The sequence below is a fragment of the Zonotrichia leucophrys genome, unplaced genomic scaffold, assembly GCF_028769735.1.
Source record: "Zonotrichia leucophrys gambelii isolate GWCS_2022_RI unplaced genomic scaffold, RI_Zleu_2.0 Scaffold_37_701697, whole genome shotgun sequence".
NCBI classification, from domain to species: Eukaryota; Metazoa; Chordata; class Aves; order Passeriformes; family Passerellidae; genus Zonotrichia; species Zonotrichia leucophrys.
Genome location: NW_026992242.1, coordinates 291754 through 316701, shown reverse-complemented (window position 1 = coordinate 316701; position 24948 = coordinate 291754). Strand labels below are relative to the sequence as shown.

At 41.8% G+C, this 24948-nt stretch overlaps 1 protein-coding gene and 1 pseudogene across 1 annotated transcript in view; both read right to left on the bottom strand.

The window, feature by feature from the left end:
- Positions 1-280: 280 nt before the first annotated feature.
- Positions 281-24948, bottom strand: part of LOC135460386 (E3 ubiquitin-protein ligase KCMF1-like) — a 145519-nt gene continuing 120851 nt past the window's right edge. The window contains exons 3-7 of the mRNA XM_064737200.1: positions 17867-18006; positions 11777-11878; positions 9113-9287; positions 2243-2522; positions 281-907 (exon numbers count right to left, since the gene is read on the bottom strand). Of these exons, the coding sequence (XP_064593270.1) occupies positions 655-907; positions 2243-2522; positions 9113-9287; positions 11777-11878; positions 17867-18006 (950 nt within the window). The 3' untranslated portion in view covers positions 281-654. The remainder of the gene's footprint in view (positions 908-2242; positions 2523-9112; positions 9288-11776; positions 11879-17866; positions 18007-24948) is intronic.
- On the bottom strand, positions 3904-8422 carry LOC135460387 (ras-related protein Rab-7a-like; annotated as a pseudogene).

Sequence of the window (24948 nt, the reverse complement as noted above, 5' to 3'; positions counted from 1 at the left end):
AAAATATAGCCCATTGTAGAGTTTTCATTAATACGCAGAGACAACACATAAAAAGGTCATTGGTCATGTGTTACTCAAAGGCTACTTCATGGCTGCAAACTGCTAGTGAGTTTAATTTTTTTTTTTTTGTCACATTACCTTTGAATAATGGGAAAGCTTTGGTGTTTTGGGAATGGGAAACCACTACAGTGTTTTATAGTTTTACTCCTTGTACTTAAGATTTTTTTAAATTACAAGGTCACTAAAACTCACGCACACTGAAATAAAAATCATGCAGTAGTTAAGGTAAACCATCCAAGCAAGTTTTATTCATTAATATTCATAAATACACACAGCAGCTTCATTAGAGATTTTTTTCATTTTTTCCTCTTCAGTTTGAATGTGGAGTATTAGGAGAGCTTTTTGCACGTCAAGCTACAGGACACAGAGCTTTTTTTTCTCTGCACTGCAACCTATATTTATCTGCTAAAAGTAAAAATTGGTTAAGTGGAAATGATTATCATATACATCTTTTCTCTTTTCCTTTGAATGTACACAATGTAACAAGAGTGACAGACCTGAAATTACAATCACCAAAACAAACCCAAGATAGTTGTTGTCCACTTTCATTGGCAAATACAGCACAGGGGACATTGTCTGCAAAGTGGGATGCCATCAAAGAGGAGGCTCATTTCCTTTATTATTCTCTTTTAAATTTAGGTTTTCTAAAGCAACATCTAGAGGCATAATATCTACACAGCCCATAGCACCAAAATCAGCAATCTCTCCCCGTTCATCCTCATCTGAGGAGGAACTTTCTTCCTGCATCAAAGTGGACAGTAGAAGCTCTTGAACAAACAAGCTGTGATCTGCCTGTTCGCTTTCTTTTGATTGACGCTCTGCTTCTGACATCTTAGGATCATTCAGCCTGCAGAGCAACACAGAAAGATAAGACAGGCTTAGTAGTATCATCAACAAAATTGGCTTTCTCTAATTGCCTAAACAGTTGGACTGATGCATGCTGAATAACATCTGAAAGCCATTCCTTTGAGAAACAACCTAGGTACTGCTGCACTTCTCTTGACATGTACAGATCTGACACTATATGGCACTCCTGATGCAAGAATACAAACATTTAACAAACTTCTTCCAAGATGTTTCAAAAAAATCCTTCATAGAAGTAGATTCTAAGGCTGAAGGGAAAATAAAATCTATTTCTGAAGTTTGTTTCCCCTTAGAGGGATTTTGTTTTAAGGGACGTTAAAATTAAGTCATCTCTTGTGTTCATTTTGTCCTCAGGACAACTTCTAAATGCAAGGATGACACAAAATACATTACTACATGCATAATGCCCAGAGATTCCCAAAGCACAATACATCATTCCATTTACTTATCAGTCCATGCACCATCACCTAATAGAAGCAAGAGAATTGCTTGCTTCAGTTCTATCCTAGCTCACAAGATCAGTGACTGACATTTGCAGATACTTTCCTTAAACTTATGATTTTCAAAAAACTTTGGATTGAGATATCATCACAAGTTTTGATAGAAATCAGCATGACAGCAATAACTTATCACAACCCCAGTTTCTCGACACAGAAACTATTTAAATGCTTTTGTTCTTTCTCAACATGCAACTTAAAAATATCCTCCCCCTTGAATCCAGAAAATCAATATTCTAAACCTCCGAAAAGAGCTGGAATGAGAGTGGGCAACTCTTCTGTAGTAGAATGGACTAGATGATGGTTGTAGGTCTCTTCCAAGTGAACTATTCTGTTCTATAGAACTATAGGATCTAACGATACTTTCTGAAACAGATATGCATGCTGGTTATTAATAGCACAATCCTTCTTTGTTTTTTAATCTAAAATATTTTATATATAAATGTCTATTCAACCTTCAGCCTTCATTAAAGATTCATTTCCTATTAAATGAAACTAAAGTTCTCTCCACTCACATTATCAGCATAAAAGTTTGAAACATATTATTTTAAAGGCTCTTGTCTTATCAGAAGTAGTAAACAAACAAAGGTTAACAAGGCAATATCCCATTTTTCTCTTCAAATTGAAAAGCAAGTAATATTTATTCATTGCCTAGGAACAAGCAGCAGGGTTGAAAAGGTGATGTTACAAATGCAAACAAAAGCATAGTATCACAACTACAAACTTCATTAGTGATCTGGCAGTAGTTTCACTGAACTCTGTCCGCAAGAAGACAAGGAAAACAGAAATGGAAGAAAAGTTAAAAGCCCAAACCAAATTACCTCATAAGAAGAAACTGGGAATTCTGTATAGTCTGATGATTGTTTTCTGTGTTAGATGTATTGGTTGCTGCTATAGATTGTGTAAGAGTGGTCGGTATGCTGCTTGTGTTAGTGCGTCTAGTGGCATTGCGTGCAGTTTCCAGTTGTTGTCTTGCTGCTTGTGCATGCTGTCTTTCCAACTGCAGTTGCATCTGCAGCTGCTGTAACTGAGAAGCAGAAGGGCCAGAAGAATTGAGCTGCCCTGCAGAACGTCTCACGCCTGATAACTGAGATAAAAGCTCTGCCAGAAAAGAGAGAAGTTTCTACAGTGAAATCTGCTTAAATTCATATCACACAACAGCATAATTATGTCCTGAATACCAGTATATCAATTTCTTTGCTTTCTAAAAACTTTCATCAATGAAATTCATGAACAAATTGTATTGATTTGAAAAGCTTCATGGACTATCCATTACAAGCACCCCATGTTTCAAAACCCACAGGAAGATTAAGAATTATTTAAAGAACTATGTATAAAAAAGTGTCAAAGCTTAAAGCTTTTTAAACTGATAAGGGTCAACCTATGGAGAATACCATATAGGCAGCATCCTGTGCAAGAATTCTCTAAAATTTTATTTTCAAGTTAGTCAAAATAGTTATTAACCCCTTCGATTCTGACTTCAATTGGTGGCTTTATGCACCTTCAATGCATATTCCAGAGGGATGCATATTCCAGAGGGAAGCTGTGCTGCAGAAAAGACAAATATTTATAGCATAATTTCAGACACTTTTAGAAAATATTCAGTTCAGAAAGGTTTTTTAAATGCTGACTTATATGAAAAATATTTGACCACAAAAGCGGATTTTTGGTGCATTTTTTGACCTCTGCTCAAAAGAGAAATTCTAATGATAAAAAAGTTAAATCTAGCCTGGATTCCTTTCCTCCAGAGTTCAAGACTGTGACAAATTATGTCCATGCTAAGCATTTCCCAAAATAAACATTAATAATGAGCTATTGCCCAGCAATTTGCTACATATTATATTGCACACAAAGTTGTGAGTACTACTTTGTTGTGCATGATACAAGGAGGGCAGAAGTAGTAGATTACCTTTTTTCCCTATCCATCCAATCCCCATTAAAGCTGCAAGTCATTATTATAAGTCATGAAAATTTTCCTTCCATCTCACTTTCATGATATAATCATTCGAAACTAGGCTTTTCTTAGGGGAATAAAGCACAATGCATCTGTTCTTTGCATCTGGAGCACCTGATATCACTGTCAGCTACCAATATTTCATTTCACTAATTACTGATAACAACCACAAGGAGAAAAATAAATAAAATGTACATGTCTGTTACAAGCACAAGTTCTAACTTCTGGTAGTATGTACTAATTATTACCCCAATACAAAGGAAGACTTATAACACTGCCAGGTAAGACATATTTTTCCTTGCTGTTTGTAAGATCACTTTGAATACAGCTTAACAGAACCCTAGTAGCAGATGTGAATTTGTGAATTTGAGACACAGGCTTGGCATGACACAGACACCAAGCCAGGCTGCACTACATTGTCTGAATGCAAAAAAACATTGACACCAAAAAAAAAAAAAAAAAAAGGACAAAGACAAGACTCAAAGGAATACCATTTTATTACACATGCTCCTAAATGAGATGGTCTTGTGATGCTCAAATAAACCAAGGCAGCCACTTCATGTTTAACTCAGCTAAACTAACACCCACTGCATCAATAAGAGGAAGTGTTGCACTCCAAGACTCCAGGAGACACAAACATCCTCCCTTCTTGCACCAACTCTAGTGCTTTAGAGACCCATGACCTAACTTAAGTCATTAAGATGACAGAAAATTTTTCATCCTCTTTTGCTTGGATATTTTTAGTAGCAGGAATGCATCCTGCAGGTCTCAGGAAGTGATTTTCCCCCTCTATTTGGCACTGGGGCAAAGCCACATCCAGAGTTCTGTGTTCAGTTTTAGGCTCCCTGGACATGAGACATGGATATAACAGAGCAAATCCAGTGGAGGGCCACCCAGATGTTCAGAAGACTGGAACATATTACAGGATGAAAAAGTGGGAGAACTGTTTTTGTTCAGACTGGAAAAGAATACTTTGTAAGATATCTTACTGCTGTCTGAATCTACCCAAGTGGAAGATACAGAGAGAACTACGATAGACACTTATCATTTTTTACTATATGAGTGTAAGATTGATATCTCTTAAGATTTTACATTAGCTCATCAAGTCCAACCGCCCTGCCATGGGCAAGGACATCTTTCACTAGATCAGGTTGTTCAAAGCCCCATCCAACTTGACCTTGAACACTTCCAGTGATGGGGCATCTACAACTTCCCTAGGCAACCTGTCCCAGTTACAATGAGTTACCCTCCTTGTAAAAAAAAGTCTTCATTCTGTCCAATCTAAACCTATCCTCTTTCAGTTCAAAACCATTCCCCCTTTTCCTGTCACTACAGGCCTTCATAAAAAAACCCCAACAACTCTGTCTTTCTTATAAGCCCTCTTTATATCTTGAAAGGTTGCAATAAGGTCTCCCTGGAGCCTTCTCTTCTCCAGGATAAACAACCCAACTCTCTCAGCCTTTCTTCATAGGAGAGGTGTTCCAGCCCTCTGATCATTTTTGTGGCCCTCATCTGGATCCACTCTAACAGGTCCATGTCTTTTTTGTACTGCTGACCCCAGAGCTGGATGCACACTGGATGCAGGACCTTGCATTTGGCCTTGTTGAACTTCATGAGGTTCCCATGGCCCCTCTACTCAAGCCTCTCAAGGTCCTTCTGGATGGCATTCCTTCCCTCTAGGAAATCAACTGTTCTACTCAGCTTGGTGTCGTTTGTAAACTTGCTGAGGATGTACTCAATCCCTCTGCATCATGGATATTAAATAGTACTAGTCCCAATACAGACCCTTGAGGGACACCACTTGTTACTGATTTCCACTTGGACATTGAGCCATTGACTGAAATTCTTTGGATGCAGCCATCCAGTCAGTTCCTTATCTGTCTAACAATCCACCAGTCAAACCTATCTGTCTCCAATTTAGTGGCAAGAATGTTGTGAGGGACAGCGTCAAAGGCCTTACAGAAGTCCAGATGGATGACATCCATAGCTCTTTCCCTGTCCACTAATGCAGTCCCTCCATGACAGAAGGTCAGTAGATTAGTTAGGCATGATTTGCCCTTGCCTAGGGCACGTTGGCTGTGTCTAATTCCTGCTTTCCATATGCCTTGACATAGCTTCCAGTAGGATCTGTTCCATGACCTTACCAGGCACAGAGATGAGGCTGAATGGTCGGGAGTATCCAGGATTCTCTCTTTTCAAAAAAAATTAATTGGTTGTATATATTAACATGTGTTATAAGATTTTTCCTAAGGAAGCATTGCATAATACATGGCTACTGTAAAAAGATTGGATTAGTTAAAAGTAACAAGCATTAACAGAGATACAAAACTCAAACTAGTCAGTCTGAGTGCTGAGCTTGCAATGAACTATCAGCCTTTCCAGTTGAAGCCTTCACAGTGGAAAACATGAGACAGTTAAAAATGTATATAACTTGTTACACAGATTACCTGTAAACAGTTTCTCTCCATTGGACACCTGGAATTAGATTCAGTTCCACACATATATGACAGTTTCCATTCTAAACTAAGAGAAAGGTCCGTTACCATGAAGTGCAACGTGGATGATGTGGGGACACGAGCTCTGAAGTGTGGGATTCAGATACTTACGGGAGATGGGTAGATTTTGGCAGCCAGAGATGGAAATATTTTTAAAATTTCATTTTAAACACAGAAGAGGGACTGTGTGTTTGAGGGCCTAAGTGTGATATTCATTTGTGAAGGACTGTGCTCAACTCCTCCCTTTCCCCTCAGCAGATAGAACTCTCCACAGAAGCCTTCATTCAATCATTCTTGTCTACTTTGATGGGTTTGGGGAATTCATTGTAAAGCTCCACTTTGGTTTCCTGTTTAAGTGCATTTCACGCAATCATCTGGAAAGTTTTTTCTACATTAACGGCCTCCTTGGCACTGATTTCAAAGTAGGGGATGTTGTTTTTACTGTAGCACCAGGCTTGTACCTGTTTTGTGGTGACTTATCTGTTTTCTAGGTCAATCTTGTTTCCCAGCACAAAAAAAGGAGTCCTCAGGATCTCTTGGACTGGCCTGAATGAGGAATTAATCCCTTGAGCTGACTAGAGTTTTAAATGTGTTGGAGGCCATGACAGCAAACACCAGGATGCAGCAGTCTGCTCTCTTGTAGAAGGCAGCTCACAGAGACTGAAATTGTTCTTGGAGTGCTATATCCTACATCTGCATTGTCACTAGCCTGTTATCCGCCATGACCTCTTTTGTCAGGAAGCCTGCACCTATCGTAGCTTTGTAGTGGTTACTGAATTTCTTGTTTACATACTGGTTCATGTGTGATGTCTTTCCCATCCCAGAGTCTCCAATAATGATGACTTTTAGTAACACTTTCTTCCTATAAGTCATCTTTTACACTGGTGCATGTGCTGTGGCACCTGGCCTGAGACTTGCTGCCCTTTTACTCTGTGGTGGTTTGACCAGGAAGAAGTGGGAATTCTGGGATGCTGTGGTCAAACCAATGGTGCTCGGATTTTGATATTGGCACCTGGTGTGGCCAGTGGGGTTTGGACACACCTCCGAGAATACACAGGGGTTAAAAAGCAGAGCTTCGGCCCTGGGAGGCTCTCTCTTGGGACTTCGAGGCGAAGAAGTCAGATCTCCCTCCCCTGTCCAGCTACTGCTGCTGGGCGGGGGAGGGGCAGCCATGCGGTAGGCCCGGGGCCTGGACACAGATGGGGGGTGAGGAGGCCCTTGAGGATGGAAGGGTGGAGGAGCCCCAAGAGACAGCCATCGGGCAGCCATCCCTGCCCCAGGAGGGAGAGAGAGGAGAGCCAGCGTCTGAATTTGATAGCGGCCGGCTCAGGAGGAGAAGGCGAGGGAGAGTGCAGCCCGGCCGGAGCAGCAGCGCTTGTGGGAGTACCGGGGTTCCAGGACAGACAGAGACTGAAGTTTTAACCCCTTTCTTTCATGATTGGGACCTCGCAAAAATGCTGATCTTCCTCAGAGCTGAATAAGAAGGGAGATAAGAGATAAGATGAGACAAGGACCTGGCCCAAAGTATTGTGGAGACGACTGAGTGAGTGGGGAGAGATGATTGGAGTGGCCTTTTGGCTGGACTTTTCTTGTGTAGCCATAGACTCAGTTTTATTCCTGTGACACAGAGACTGCACTTGGGGGGAAGCCGTGCCTCAGAACCAGGAGGGTTCATCGTGGGGACCCCTCGGCCCCAGGGGGTTGGAAAAATATGGGGGGGACAGATGTCCCAAAGCAGAGACTGTGCCTTTTTTGGAGTGAGACAAGGCATCCTTAAAAGACAGCCCTAGAAGCAGCTCTGGTCCATGCACAGTGGTGAGAGCACTGGGCATGGAGGGAAGATGTCACAAGCGGCAAAAGGACTTTCCGGGCAGTGCCGAAGTGACATGGAAGCACACGAGGTTTCAGCGTGTTTCCAGGGAAAGACTATGTTACAAGAAGGACTCCTCTCCTCTTCATGGACTGAAGTTTGAGTATTCTAAAGGGTGGTGCCAGGCTGGGCAGTTGGTGATTTGGGGGAATGTATCGGATTGGGAAATTTTGGTGGTGGAGAGGAGGAGAGTGTTTTTTGTAAGGTTTTCAATTTTTTTTTTCCTTATAGTTTTTTTCCTATTTTTCCTGTAGTTTAGGTAATAAAGTTTTCTTTATGTTTAAGCTGGAGCCTGTTTTGCTTATTCCTGGTCACATCTCACAGCAGACACCAGGGAGAGGGTGTTCTCATGGGGGCACTGGCTCTGTGCCAGGCCCAAAACCATGACATACTCTTCTAAAAAATGGGTGTGATGTCTCCCTTTTTCCAATGACTGGGGAATTCACCTGACTGCCATGACTTTTCAGATATCATGGGGAGTGGCATGGCAACTAAATCAGCCAATTTGCTCAGGACTCTAGGATGCATCTCATCAGGTCCCATACACTTATGTACATTCAGGTTCCTCAGGTAGTCATGAACCTGATGTTTACTTACAGTGGGAGGGACTTTGCTCCCCTAGTCCCCATCCTGCTGTCCATCCACTCAAAAATTCAAAAATACATTCATGCATGTCATATGAGGAGAGGCTAAGAGACCTAGGACTCTTCAGCCTGTAAAAGAAAAGGCTGAAGGGGGAGGAATCTTAACAATGCATATAAATACCTGATGGGAGGAAATGAAGAAAAGGAAGCCAGACACTCTATTGCCCACTGACAGGACAAGAGGCAATGGGCAGACATTAAAAAAAAAAAATTAAATCCATCTGAACACAAGAAAACACTTTTTACTGTGAGGGTGACCAAATTCTGTAACAGGCTGTCCAGAGAGGTTGTGGAGTTCATAGGTAAGAATATTCAAAACCTGACTGGACATGGTCCTGAGCAACCTGCTCTAGGTGGCCTTGCTTGGGGGCAGGGAGGGAGGGAAGTTGGATGGGGTTGTAGTAGGTGATCTTAAAAGGTCCTTTCAAATGTCAACCATTCTTGCATGCCACCTGTGAACAGGTCAGTCATGGGAATGAGCATGGAAGTCTCTAAAAGCACAAGATAAAGGGGTAGTGGTTTTCATTTCAGAAGTTCCAGGTTCAATCCCTGTAGACAATCCAATTAAGGGTACTTGTCATCAGTAAATACCCATCAATTGTGACATTGGGAAGCATTTAAAAAAAACCCCAAACCAACAGAAAAATAAGACAACCATTTTCATCATGGACTTTGTTTCAAAGTCTGTTTAAAGACTCTGATCTAAAATCAGTGGTTACAGCTCTTACCAGCTATAGGATCCATGGTTTCTCTATTGCTTGGAGAATATGAACTCTGAGAAGATGAAAGCCCACTGCTGGAACTGCTAGTAAAGTGCATGTTTGATCTACGTGCACGGGGGCCTCCCAAACCTCGGCCTGGATGAAACATTCTACGTACGTGCCGAACGCCACTAGATTCATCATAATCAAGTGGTTAAGAAAAGTCTATTGCTATCAACTATTAAACAGCAAGAACATTTACTAGACTGAATAATTGGGCAACACATTCCTCATTCATAAAACAGTGATTCAACTTTATAAGTGAATAATAAGTAATTATAGCTATGGTGCCAGTCAGATCTATAGATGTGAACTCAAGGCACCCAGGGGTCCTTGTGCCAAATTCATCTTTCCCAGGCTTTTTATCATGTTTAAAAAAAATCTCAGGATGGATTTTATGCCTTTTGGATTAAAGTTTTTACTAGGCAATGCTACAACTGATGATGCATATTCAGCAGAACATATTGCTCAATAGACAAGGATTTTAACATCAAAATTGGGAAAGGTATTTAAGTACTGAAAATTATCTACAAAATTTTATTGCTATTCTTACCACACAAATGTGTTCTCCCAAGACAGTCTAGGTAAAGCTTCCTTTTACCTTAAGAAGCAGTAGTGCAATTACCTACTAAGCTAGGAAATAATGTACTTATACATATAATATTTTTCAAATTTCAAAAACAGTAGCTTTAGCTCACCTTATCTCCAATTTTCTTATTTTCAAAAATAGCATGTTTATCACTTGTATAAAATCTATTATCTGCAGCAGACTGGTGTCCAATGTCTTATTCCACAATGCACAATTATGGTGTAGAATTCATTTCCTCACAATATCACTGAATTGAAAAATTTAAGACTGAAAAATTAGGATTTCTTTTGGCAAGTAAGAATATCCAATTATTATAATAAATACTTTCAGGAAGAATTGACTCTTTTAAATCTATTATACTATAGAGCATAAAACATTTCACTTGCAGGATTTAGGAGGGGGAGAAAATGTCCTTTGGGACAAAATATAGTTGTCTAGCACAGATTGGTTTGTTCCTCCTCTGAATCTGTTGATACTGGATACTAGTAGTGACAGAACATAGTCACTAATATTTTACTGATTGACTGCTTCTCTCAGGCAGTTTGGGAAGCTTTCCATAGCTACATCTGACAGAGAAATGCCCCAATTTTGGTCTTTTTAAAAAGTAAACTTGGAAAATAAGATAATTAGAACATCCTTAATATAAATACTTTGAAAAATTCCAGCCTTGGCCTCATTTCAAAAAGTATCATAGTAGCTTGCTAACTGTACCTTTCAAAGTGTTTTCAAGAAAAATAACATTATTTGAATATACTAGTCAAGAGTATACTGATGTCTCACCCAACTATGCTGGAGTTAAAAAAAGCATTTGGAACTCTTAACTCATTGCAAACATATACTGAAAACAACCAAGCTAGAACCATTTACAAGGTCAAGACTAAAGCCATGTTTTAAACAGTAAAACAGTTGAAAATTGTTTAGGAAAGAAATTGGAATTTAAAGAGCTGTCCAGAGTCTCCAGGGATAAAGGTAGTATCTTGCAACATCTGCACAGAATTCTTCACAAGAAATACGTGCAGCCATTTTAAACAGCTTTAAATACCCTCCTAACTGCTACACAGAAGACTATATCTATCCTTTCCTAAGCTGATAGCAACTGGGCAGGGGGAAATCTCTCCCCTATTTCTTTTTTTTTAGTCTTAGCTGTCAGAAGATGTGAAATAGCACCCAACATGGAACAACTAGTCCAGAAACTCTCAATTTTTGTGAACTTGGCAACACTGATTGCTAAAGTAATGTTATATGGAAACTTTTACATGCATTTCCTATAATTATTTATATAGACTCTCCCTATCAGTTTTGTGATGACTGACACTGTGGCTTTACTCAGTAACTGAAAAGATTATTCTGATTTCTTTAGCTCTTATGCAGCTAGTAATAGGAGTGTGAAGAAACTGACAGTTTGAGCTCTTCAGTCATTGACAGTAGTTATAGCACTGCAATTTGCAGTTAACAAAGATAGCCCTCATCCCATGGAAGTCTCCTGATAGGTCTTCTAGTTCTATTTTTTAAAAAGTCAATAAATAAGAGGCTGCAACTACCCTATTGAAATATAATAATAAAACTAATCAAACATTTAAGATCCCTCAATTTCAAAGTTCAATGTATTCTCTAACACATATGCTTTTAGTGAAATCTGCTTTCAGTCTTGTAATTATCTAAAAAACACTACTGCATCTGGATTGTTGCTTTCCCAGACACAAAATGGCATCAGAACTAATGGCCAAGAAGGGTAAAAATTGCAGAAAGAAGCAGCTGGGCATCAGAAAGATCTTTAAAAGCTTTCGCTATCAGAAATAAAACAAAAACACACACCCACATTGTCAAGCAACACCTAAAGCCTATTCACAGTCTGATGGAGATTTTATATATATATATATACACACATAAAAAATTCAGATGCATAGTTCCCCTATAACTAAACACCAATTCTAAAAAAAAGCTACACTGATGGAGCCACTTGACTACATAAGTCAGAACAAGTAGTTACAGCTATCATAAGGAACAGTCTATCCCTTTTCCCTCAACTTAAGAAAGGATATTAAATCTCTAGGAGCTCTGTGTTCCAGTGTAAGATGAGCTGCAAAGTCATCTGTGACATGATTAGGATCCCCTCCAGGTAATGCTGCACATATTGGACAGATCTGAAACAACAAAGTGAGAAAAAAAAAAAACCAAACACAGTCAAATTTACACAAATCACAAAACACAATTTAGAGTTGATCACTTGACATGGATTCTTATACTTTAAATATCACATTCTAATCCTACACCTAAACAGCCACAATTTAAAACAGTAAATGTGTTCAAACACAGCTGTTAATTGTAGAATCTTTTTAAGTCTCACTTTTCCTTGTAATTATGCTTTTAATAATACCATGAAAACCAAAAAGTAAAATTTTCAAATCCTATCTACAATGTTTCAGCTTTCAATATTGTCTTTATGTGTCAATTCCAAAACAGACAGTAGGTCTAATTGCACAGGATTACTGCTTGAATGTACCTACATATGACATTATCAAGTTCATTTACTGCTCTTTGACTCCTCACAAACTTCTCATTCATCTCATCAGTGAAGTGTAGGAAGGAGAATGAAACCAGATGTGAATATTCATTAAAGTATCCCAACTGAGACCACCCACCGCAATAACACAAGTAGAAATTTGGCAGAGAAACTCCTTATTCCTACCAAGTATTTTGAGAGATAGCATTATGGTTTTGTTTTTCTCTTAAACTTAAACTCACATTTAAGAAAAGTCTAGGGACACTTACTACCATAACAATCTTCATTTACTATTTTGATTTTTCCCCCTAATGACTGCAACCATCTGAGAGAAGCATTCCTTAAAAGTCCTTTGCAACAGTTTTGCAGGCCAGCCTTCAAGCTTGACAGATCACATGTTAATAAGCCAGAAAGGAGAAACTTTGATACAGTATATGCTAGGTTTGAACTACTCTTGCAAGGATATCAACCTGGACTTTGCAACTGATAAGGCTGTAAATTAGCGGGGAGACTCCAGACTGGGAGGGGTGAGAGAATCATTAGAACCATACGAACCTATAAGAGAAATGCAGGGGGAAGGGAGAGCCAGGAGGAACAAAGGGGAGGGTAGACATAAATGTGTATAAAGTGGATTGATCACATGTAAAACAGAGGTGGTCAGTATGTTTATCTGATTGAGCCTGATCCCCATAGTCTGCCCTGTCTTCCTATGTCTTCTTATTAAATTTTAACAATCTCTGCATAATGTCACTGGTCTATCCCATGTGTATATATGCTGCGAGGACTAAGTGCCAGCTACTGGTGAGACTTGTGTATGTATGAAGAAAGAATTGGTGCCAGATACTGGAGTCAGACTAGGGCTGTAGGTGTCTCTGCGGCCTGTGGTGTCAGCTACTGGAACAAGTATCAGTAGCTGGAGGGGCCATACCTGTTTAGACCTAGGGTGGGTACTACAAACTTTGTACTTGGAGTGCCTGCAACTGGGGGAGCTGTCATAAGTGTATTTGGTGCCAACTACTCCAGTCAGACCAGAGGTGCAGGCACCCCTGGCCTGTGGTGTTGGCTACTGGACTGAGTGGGGTCTTAAGATCAGCTACCAGAGTGAGTCATGGTCTCTGCCTCCAGCCACTGGGGCAGGAACAGTATGTGTCCCAAAACACAGCTAACAGGAGAAATCAGCATGAGTGAGGGGTCCAGCACTGGTAGCTGAAGCAGGACAACCAGTCACAGCCCATGTGGTGCCTGGTGTCAGCTGCTGGGGAAAAGGGAGTGGTTGCCTGCATCTTCCCCAAACCTGGTGTACATGTGTATTGGCTAGGAAACTTCAATCTGGACCTAGCAAATGAGTAGAGAAGAATCTCAAGTCTAGGAAGGAGTATTAAGCAGGCAAGAGTCTGTGCTAGTATGCCCAGGGGGACTTGTCAATATGGAGCGTTTGTGAGATGAGTGCATAAGTGTTTGCAAGTGAGCATCAAGCTGGACTAGCTGGCAAATAGGAGACCTGTGAAGCAGGTAAGAGTGCCTGGAATCCAGGCAGGGGTACTGGACAAAGAGGGCCATGCCAGGACTCAAGGGATCACAGTGAACATATGTGTGCTTGTGAATCTAGAGAGCATCATGTACCTTTACTAGCAGCAACCTTTTATCTCTACCAGATGAAGAGGAAGGAGGGATCTTGGCAGTCTATACTTATGTTTTATGCAAGTCCTACGTGTAGGTGCTATTGAAGGCAGCACTGTGTTTGTGGTCATCTGTGTGATGGGCCATGTGTCAGTGTCCTCTGTGAGTGTACAGGTCTCCAAAATATGTGCTCATCTTGAGTAGTGGCTGAACCTGCAAACAGGAAAGTGGCAGCTGCATCCCTCAGTCTGAACATGGGCCCTATGTCCCCAGGCTGGGCTTCAGCAGCTGAGCAGAAGGGAGTCCTGAGCTGGATAAGGCAGCCATGCTCTTAACATCCCTTAAAATTAACAGATCATCATATTACTTGGAATGAAATCCAGGATATTATTAAAAAGCCTTTAGCTAGTTAGCCTCCAAACATCACACTTGACAGTTTCTGGATATGTTCCCTTATTACCATCACCTCCCTATGTATGCAGGTATACTGGTTTTGGATGGGATAGAGGTAAATTTCTTCATAGTAGCCCATATATTGCTATGCTTTGGCTTTGTGACCAAAGGAGTGTTGATAATAGATCAATGTTTTAGCTATTGCTGAACAGTTCTAAAACATCATCAAGACCTTTTGTCTCTCACACTGCTCCAACAGCAGGTAGACTGGGGATGTACAAGTAGTTGGGAGGGGACACAGCTGAGACAGCTGATCCAAACTTACCAAAGGGATATTCCATACCATATGCCATCATGCTTAGCAAGAAAAAACACAGGGAAGAAAGGAGGATGGTTCAGAGTTACAGTGTTTGTCTTCCCAAGAAATCATTACATGTGATGGAGCCCTGCATTCTTGGAGATGGCTAAACATCTGCCTGCCAATGGGAAGGAATGAATTAATTCCTTATTTTGCTTTGCTTGCATAGGCAGATTTTGATTTCCCTATTATCTCAACCCACAGGTTTTTGCACTTTTACCCTCCTTATTCTCTCCCCCCTCTGCCATCCCATCCCCCTAGGGGCAGGGGAGAAGTGAGCAAGTAGCTGTGTATGCCGGTTGCCAGCTGGGATTAAACCATGACCAGTATTTTTGGCATGCAACCTAGGACTCAAAGGGTTTGAGATAATGACAGATTTGACCAGAGCATATTAGAGGAAACATAGAATTATTATAGCTGTTTAACCACTGCTGACCATAATATTAACTTATCTGTTCTCACTATTACTTTATCTGATCTGTGCCATGCTCCCTTTTTTACTGTACACATTGAAGACTTTTTGGCTTGAGAAGACAACAGGAGCTGTCCCCATGGCCAACAGAGCTAGTTCCAATCAGCTCAAAGGCAGACTTGTCCCTGGCTAAAGCTGAGCCAATCAGTGATGGTGGTAGCATCTCTGTAACAATATATTTAAGAAAGTAAAAAAAACCTGCACAGCAGCAGCTGTGAAAGAGGAGTGAGGAAATATGAGAAAAATAACCCTCCAGACACCAAGGTCAGTAGAGAAGGAGGGGGAAGAGGTGCTATAAGCAGTAGAGATTCCCCTGCAGCCAGTGGAGAAGACCATGGTGACACAGGTTGTCCCCCTTCAGCCCTTGAAGGATCTCACATCAGATCAGGTGGATGTGCTCTGAAGAAAGCTGCAGGAAATGTTGAGGAGCTGAGTAATGCCCCTCTTTATCCTGACCAATTATCATTTTGCCATATTTTCTACCCATCCTGTTGCTGGGGAGGGAGGTGAGAGAGAAGAACTTGATGGGCATCTGGCAGCAAGCCAAGGTTGACCCACCCCACTTTGGACCTTTCACTTCAGTCTAGTTGCTGCCTTGCTAAATACAAAATGAATCTGCTAAATGTGACTGAGTAGCAGAAAAGTGATGTCTTCATTCTGAAACTTGATTCAAAGGTGATATCTGATTGCATTTCTTGCAATTTTCAGACCTGCAACCCTAAAAAAAACCCTCTGCCTGAATGCTGCTTTTGAAACCCAATATCAACAGTAACTATCATCCATCTGAATATGTCCTGTATTTCTGACCATTATCCTTAATCACTTGATGGAGAAATAATAATGACTCCAGTTTTAAATCTAAAAATGAAAAATATATAGACCAGTAATTCATATGTTTTTAGGGAAGACCAAGACACTTGAGTCTCAGAACAGGTTGACCAGTTGTGAGACTGGAGGACATTGCTGGCTCAAAACATTTTGGGTGCGTGTGTGAGGGGAAGGAACAGGTCGGGCCTTGCCTTTGGTGAGGCGATGCACTGTCCCGCACACCCCACTCTCCCTGGGCCTGTATCCCAGCCCCACAATGGCTGCCAATCACTAGCACACTGGAGGCAATGCTCCACATCTCCTCCCTGGAGCCTCAATCTAGCCCCAGAGTGGCCAGATGACCAGAAGTCCCACCTGAGGGAAGGGCCCAGGAAAGCCAAAGGGTACTTAAACCAAAGCATGAGGAGAGCACACATCTTGACCCTACCTCATCTTGGAATTTCTATCAGCTGAACACTGCTGGAACCAGGAGTGTCAGCTATGTTTGTTCTTTTCTATATTTATTCTCTTTCTCTTTCTTCTAATCCCCTCTTCTTGGAGTTTTGACTAACTTAAAATAAAATGGGCTTGGAGTTTGCTAAGTTGAATGGACTGAAGTTAATGCTTTGTGAAATGCTTTATGTTGATTGAGTGCTGCTCTAAACTTTTACCAAAGTTCCCCGATTTTGTGAAGTTGCCAGTAACGTTTTTTGTTGTTGTTGTTGTTGTTGTTTTGACCTCTTGAGAATATCTTGATGGTATTTCTCCTGTGCATCTAACTCAGAGTACACGAAAAACCGTAAGCCCTTTTAAGAGGCTTGTCAAGAGAGTTTTTGGGGGGGGTCTTACACCAGTTTTAATTCTTCCACTACTCCTTGATATAAGGCCCTTAGCAGGTGCTAAGGGGAGAGATTGTCCTTCTCCCATATAAGTTCTCAAAAAAAATTTCTTCAAGCATGCACATATCTATAGGGATCTACAACAAAAATAACTAGACAACAGTTCCCTGAATGTCCTTCTGTAATCATACATTCCTCAGGCATAAACAGTATTCACACACAAATATGAATATATTCCCTACTGCTGGAAAAATGCCCAAATTTCTTGGTCAAGAATTTAACTTAGGATTGATAACACACATAACTGTTGAATTAGTGAAGTGGGTGTTAGAAATAAATACAAAACATACACCTGTACCATAAAGGGAAATCTAAAAACAAGGCTACGAACTTTCCTAAAAAGAAAATTGTCTGAACAAAAAGCAGTGCAAGCATGTAGTTTCTCAACACTGTAATGAGGGTTGAGAACAAACTATTTCTAAGAGTATCAAAATCCAAGTTATTTATTATTTTATTGTTTCAATAGCAAAGAAGTCACCTTGCATTTCAGAAAAATTTCAGACCTTCTGGCACAAGCAACAGTAACATCTAGATGTAGATTTGGGAAGACTTGAGGAGAATGCTTACTGACAAAAACAAAAGCAAAATACTGTTGCAGTAGGCTATTTATATGGTATGCAATTGCTCTGCATCCATGGCCACTGTTGAAATCATCAGAAAAAATCAAGTGGAAGGGTTGAGGGAAACAGCAGGAGCCACTTTATTAAAAACCCCCAATATACTGAAAATCAATATATCAATATTTTAAAAAGTTTTTATTTTTACAAAGATTTAACCTTTTCTGTAACATCGGGATTTAGTGGCCTGCACAACAAGGACCCAGGGACTCGGCTGCAAAACTGACAGACTGATGAGGGAGTGTTGTGAGAAATTCTAGAGAGAGGTAAAGGTGATGATGTAGGCACTGTTAATAGCTCAAGGAGTCTATAGGGAAAACACCAGCATAGCGTGTATGGATGCTACATACCTTCCTGGTCAGCATTCAAATTACCACATACTTCAAAAAAAAAAACCACCTTATTTTCTGGATGTTTTCATATACTTTCACTGTAATTTCAAAACAACGCTGAAGCGGCTTACCACCTCTGTTGATGTTTCTGCATGTTCAGAAGCAACATGTTCCTGAAGAGATGTTTCTGTATAACCCATCTTTCCACAATAAGGACAAGTAAAGGACTGTGGCTGCTCTACAGAGAAAGCTTCTCCACCATAATACAAATCTGGAAAAAGATGATATTTTAGGAATGGCTCTTTTCAAGCAGGATAGCTCATTATTTAAATAACTTCTGTATATATACACTTGCGTACATGTAATCACTGGCAATTTCATTAACTAATTAATCAAAATAAACATTTTCCTTCTGCACAAAGTGTAAATGCCAATACTATAAAGCTGTTCAATGACTCAACTTCCAAAAAAATAAACAGACTACATGATTTTTACACTAGCAAACAACATGGCTCTTCCTGAATGTTAGAAAACTAAGTCTGAACCATCATTTTTCTCCCCATCCTTGTTTTTACCATAGGTGAGCTTGCATTACAGGTAAAATCACTGTAGATGCATTGTGCTCTCACAGCAAATCTATGTTAAATACTGTAATTCAAAATGACTCGGTGACACCAGCACTTCATATGTTGATATTGGTGCCATAGCTGAACCAGTGTTTAACAATATGGGGAGCTAATCCCTGGCTAAATGAATCGTCTTCTAATAGTAAAGACTCAAGCTAAAATGTAGTCAATCTATCCAAACCTCAAACTTGGCATTTTAAAGCTTAACTTCATGTAAGCAGCTCACATTTTTGCAAAAGGTAGCTGGAGGGTTTTGATCTTGTACCCTTATAAGCACCCAAGATGAACTTACACCACGGGAACTTAAACAGAAGTAACATAAATTCTTAATATGATATTCCTGGGAAGTGGTACTACCTTATTTGTCTAGTTAACTCCTTGAAAATGGCAGGAACAGTGAGAAAACCATATGCTTCCACATAATACAAATCATAAAGCATCCTCAGCTTAGTATGCAGAGTCTGTGGCTCCTTGCCAGCAATTATTTTTCAGAAACACCAAAACTGGGAAATCTGCTCTGAATTTCTTTGCTGTTCTGTCAAAAAGTATAATTTCTATAGAGTACTAGATATGCATATCCCTGTTCTTTAATAGACTTATTGCAATGCTTTCTGCCCTTTGCCGGGATAGCATACCAATGTTTGTGCCCATTCAGCATTTTAAAGTTTATGTCTAGCAAGCATCTTTTCCCAGAATCACTCTAGGAACTGAAAAACAATACAACTGTTACCATTCAGAATTTCACCTTCCTCATTCAGAAATACTAGATTGTGCATTGACTTACAGAAGAAGCGAGACAACTAGGCTCATAAACACAAACACAGCCAAAGCTGAAAGTCACTAGTGCTTCTTATTAATTTCCTGCAGTCTCACACGAGTCCCTATACTGGTCCAAGTCTCAAAATTCAAGGCCATGACTAAAGCTCCTCCAGTAACCTCTAATTAGTATGTATTTCACATCATTTCAAGGCTGATAAGGACTAAAATAATTGATCAGGTGTGGCAGGTTGACCGTAGCTGGCCACCAAGTGCCCACCCAAGTGCTCTCACTCTCCCCCTCCTCAACAGAACACTGGGAGGAAATAAGATGGAAAAGCTCATGGGTCAAGATAAAGACACGGAGATTGCTTACCGGTTATTGTCAGGGGCAAAATAGACTCCTACATGGGCAAAATTAATTTATTGCAAATAAAAATCGTGTAAGATAGCAAAGAACAAAGACAAAACTAAAAACACATTCCCCCTCCACCCTTCCCAGGCTCAATTTCACTCATGATTCTTGTACCTCCTTCCCCCACAGGAAGTGCAGGCAGATGGGGAATAAGGGGTTGCAGTCAGTTCCATACACTTCATCTCTGCCACTAATTCTTCCTCACACTCTTCCCCTGCTCCAGAGTGAGGGGTGTGTGTGTGTGGGTGTTTGTGTGTGTGTCCCTCACACAGGATTCAGTCCTTCACAAAACTGCTCCAACATGGGTCCTTTTCCACAGAGTACAGTCTTTCAGGAACAGATAGCTCTAGCATGGGTCACCCATTGGCCAGAAAAACCCATCCTGCTAGAAAAACCTGGTCCTACTTAGGCTATTTCTCCACAGGCTGCAGGACTGCTCTGATGTGGTCCACTACAGGCTGCAGGGGAACATCTGCTCCAGAGCCTAGAGTAACTCATCCCCCTGCTTCTTCACTGACCTTGGTGTTTGCAGGGTTGTTCCTCTTGCATTTTTCTCACTCTTCCCTCACAGCTGCTGCACAGTGCTTTTTACCCTTTCTTAAATATTTTATCACAGAGTCACCACCAGCGCTGCTGAGTGGCTCAGCTTCGGCCAGCGTCAGGTCTGTCTTGGAGACAGCTGGAATTGGCTCTGTCTGACATGGGGGCGGCTTCTGGTGTCTTGTCACAGAAGCCACTTCTGCAGCCCCCCTGCCCACCTCCCCAAAGATCCTGGCAAGTATTCTGACAGAATTATACAATTGCACATTAATTTCACTAGATCTCCAAGCTATCCCTGACATCAGTCTATTTGGTTCATTGCCCCGTCACAACCCAGAATCGGAACAAGGTTTCAAGCACAGATTACCACAGAATCCCAGAATGTTTTGGGTTGGAAGGTGCAGCAGCGTGGGGTTTAGATGGTGGATACTGCTACCTATACTTATTCCCCAATAAGCATCTCCTGTGGAAAAGCCACTTGGATAGGCATTCAGGCAAAGCAGTCAAGTCCACACACCACACTCACCATGGTGTGGCGGTTTCAGTTCAAAACGAGGCAGAAACTCTTAATTTCATGTAGTGGTTTTGGTGTGTTAAAATCTGAGATTTCACTAATTTTGAGATTTCTCAACCAATTGCCTGATGAGTGTGATGGGTTTCAGTGTTGTTCAATCACCTATGTACTCACTTCTTGTTGTGAGATAGGAAGATAGGATTAGGAGAAAGGTAAAGTAGGCTCAAAACTTTAAAAGGGTATAAAGAAAATTTTATTAACAGTAACAAAAAGAAAAAAAGTAGTAAGAATTAAAACAAATCCTTCAGAACACTTCTCCTCTCCCCACAACCTTTTCTTTCTTACTGACAATGTAAAGAAACAAAACCTAAAATTTCTGGTCAGTTTACTACCTCTAAAATAGTCTTTCTTCAGTTCACTTAGGGAGAGAAGTCCCTCTTGTTAATGTTATGGAGACTTCTCCACAAGAGTGAAAAAACCAGTTCTCTCGTGGTTCACAATTTCCTTACCGATAACAGCTGCCCAGGGAACCCTGTTATCATGAAGTCCTTCCCATTTTCTACAAGCCTTCCCACAGCTTGTTGATGGGCCATGTCAACTTATGGGGTATTGTTTTAAAGATGAGTTGTTCAAAGCCAAAAGTTTTTATTATCTATCTCTAAAATCATCTTCATCCTTGGGAACAGAGATCTTCTTTTCCTGGGGGCACAGGACTACTCTCTTTCTCTGTTCAGACTTCTCATGGGATCACAGCTACTTTAACATCTGCTTACTTTAGCATGGAGGCCTTTGCGCAATATCAATTTGAACTCTTCATCTCTCCATAGTTTCATGCGTTATAGGGAAAAGGAGTCTTTTCTCCATAGCTTACAAGAGGATTTCAGCTCCAAAATCAAGGTATCTCCTCATCCCTCCCATCTGCAACTTAATTTCTTTCTCACTGACTATGATGTCCTTATGTTGTTCTTTCACATGTTTGCATATTGTTTCTTTCTCTCACTTGCGGGCAGATTGAAGCACTGAAAGAGTTAACATGTTGCTTGGGCCCTTCAAATGGTCACCTGACCCACCGGGTAACTTGTGGCGGGAGCTGTGGCTGTGTCAGGATCGGCTTCATGGTTGGTGTTTGGTTTTCTCTGCATTCAATTCCAGCCTCAGGGCCACTCTGCACGGCTGCAGGGCTGCCTCTCCGTCTCAGCCGCACTGGGGGGAGGGGACCTGACTGCAAGATCTTAACAGCCACGGCCAGCCGGACTGGGGCCCCGGCCCAGCCAGGACGGGGCTCGGGCTCGGAGCCCCCCTGACCCCCTGGCCTCCCGTGGCAGAGCCTACCTGGCCCGGCCCAGGATGGGGTCCAGCGGGCCCAGGGCATGTTACCTTCTTGCCGGCTGGGAAAGAAAAAGGAAGTTCACGGGTTTCTTTCGTCTTTTAACATGTGTTTTTCACAGAGGTGCGTTCAGCTTCTCAGTGGTTCAACAGACTGTCAGTTGCACACAAAGCTTTTGCATCACTTCCCTAAATTCCTCCCGTGTCAAACTATGACACACGGCTAGCTCAGCAAAGAGAGGCAGAAGGGCCTTTTGTATGGTCAGTTCCAGCAAAGGTTTATTGCAGCACACCAAAGGGAAACCAGAGACAAAAGACAAGACCATGTTGTCTCCCCAAGGTTAAGTATGGGAGGGCACAGGGGCGGTACAAAGGGCAGGGCAAAGGCCATTGGCCTACAGGGAAGATGGGGCCAGCCACCAGGGATACCACAACCAATGAGGAAACAGGGAAAGGAGAAACTACTAGAATTTGGAACATATGGGAAAAGGAACTGGAGTGATTCATGGTGTTGTGCAAGACTCCATGGGGAAGTCTTTTCTGTCCGCCTAGGTGGGGAAAACTCTATAGTAAATTCTTCCAAGGCAAGGCTCTGGGGATTCCCCTGAGGGGGAAGGATTCAGAGGATTCCACAGGAAGGGACTTAAAGATCATCTAGTTCCAACCCCCCTGCCATGAACAGGGATGTCAGTCACTAGATCAGATTACTCAAGACCCCATCCAACCTGGCCTTGAACACTTCCAGGGATGGGGCATCCACAGCCTCTCTGGGCAACCTATTCCAGTGCCTCACCACCCTCTGAGTAAAGAATTTCTTCCTAACATCTAATCTAAACCTGCCTTCTGTCAGTTTAAAACTGTTCCCCCTTGTCCTATCACTATCTATCCATGTAAAAAGTTGCACTCTCTCTCTTTTTTAGAAGCCCCCTTCAAGTACTAGAAGGCCTCAATGAGGTCTCCCCTGAGCCTTCTCTTCTTCATACTGAACAATCCCAGCACTTTCAGCCTGTCTTCATAGGAGAGGTGCTCCAGCCTTCAGATCATCTTCGTGGCCTCCTCTGGACCCACTCTAAACAGGTCCACGTCTTTCTTGTCTTGAGGACCCCAGACCTGGACACAGTACTCCAGGTGGGGTCTCACAAGAGCAGAGTAGAGAGGGAGAATCCCCTCCCTCGACCTGCTGGCCACACCTCTCTTGATGCAGCACAGGATGTTGTTGGCCTTCTGGGCTATGAGTGCACACTGTTGGCTCATGTCCAGGTCTCCCTGGATGGCATCCCATCCTTCTGTTGTGTCAACTGCACCGCTCAGCTTTGTGTCATCTGCAAACTTGCTGAGGGTGCGCTCGATCTCACTGTCTGTGTCATTGATGAAGATATCACAGAGCCCTCGTCCCAAGACAGAGCCCTGAGGGACACTACTTGTCACCAGCCTCCACCTGGGCATAGAGCCATTGACCACAACTCTCTGGCTGCATCCAGCCAGCCAATTCCCTATCCACCAAGTAGTTCTCCCTTCAATTTCCTGTCTCTACAATTGGTAGATGAGGATGTCATGTAGGACCGTGTCAAAGGCCTTACAGAATTCTAGGTAGATGACATTGCTTGGTCTTCCCTTGTCAACCATTGCAGTCACTCCATCATAGAAGGTCACCAGATTGGTCAGGTACAGTTTGCCCTTAGTGAAGCCATGCTGACTGTCTTGGATCCCCTCCTTGCCTTGCATGTGCCTTAACATTACTTCCATGAGGACCTGTTCCATGATCTTTCCAGGCACACCCAGATGTGAGGCTCACAGGTCTGCAGTTCCCTGGATCTTCTTTTCTCCCCTCTTTAAAAATAGGAGTGATGGTTTCCTTTTTCCAGTCACCAGGGACTTTGCCTGACTGCCACGACTTTTCAAAAATGATGGAGAGTGGCTTGGCAAGAACATCCGCTAGTTCCCTCATGACCCTGCAATGCATCTCATCAGGCCCCATGAACTTGTGGCTATTTAGCTTCATCAAGTGGTCTCAAACCTGCTCTTTGGTTACAGTGGGAGGGCCTTCGCTACTCCAACCCCCACCTAGAGGTTCAGGGACTTGAGAGACAGGAGAAAACTGACTGCCAGTGAAGACTGAGGTGAAGAAGTATCAATTGCAACCAGTTCTCCCTTCTCATTTACTGGGGGTGGGGGGTAGGGGGGTGGTGTGTACATTCTCCTTGGCTTTTTTTTTCTGACCTATGCACTTTTAGAATCCCTTCTTGTTACTCTTCTCCACTGTCCTGATTTGAAGGACAGGTGTCTGCCAAGGAAGGAGAGAACCTCCTTTGGAATGGAAAATGTGTGGATTTTATAGAATTGCCAAGAACTTGAGGACACAAATATCTGTTAGTGGGGGTTGACCCATTTTATGGATAGCCAGAAGCCCTTCCCTGTCGCACAAACCAAGCAAAGGAAACAGTTAAGTGGTTACTACAAGAGATCATTCCCAGGTTCAGGGTTCCCCTAGAGATATCATCAGATAGGGGCCCTCATTTTATAGCCACAGTAGTAAGAGAAGTATGTAGGTTGCTAGGAATAACTTGGGACCTCCACACACCATGGAGACCCCAGTCAAGTAGACTGGTAGATAGGATGAATCAGACATTAAAGAGGTAAATCAGTAAAATATGCCAAGAAGCCAAACTGCAGTGGCCCCAAGCTTTACCAATAGCACTGTTGAGTATCCCGATAAAAACTAGGAATGGAATTACAGTAAGCCCTTATGAGATATTGTATGGGAAACCATATGAATCTCCTGAACCTAACCCAAATGTACATGTCATGGGAAAGCAAGAAGTATATAATTATGTTCTGTCTCTCGGGAAAACTTCAGCTCAGCTTCAGAGTGTCCTTGTCTGGAATAGGCCGCTGACTCTCGAGAATCCAGTTCACAACATATACCCAGGAGATGAAGTGTACATTAAGACTTGGAACCATTAAAAGAGAGGTGAAGTGGACCCTATCAGGTACTGTTGACCACTTTTACAGCAGTCAAAGTGGCTGAAGTGGATC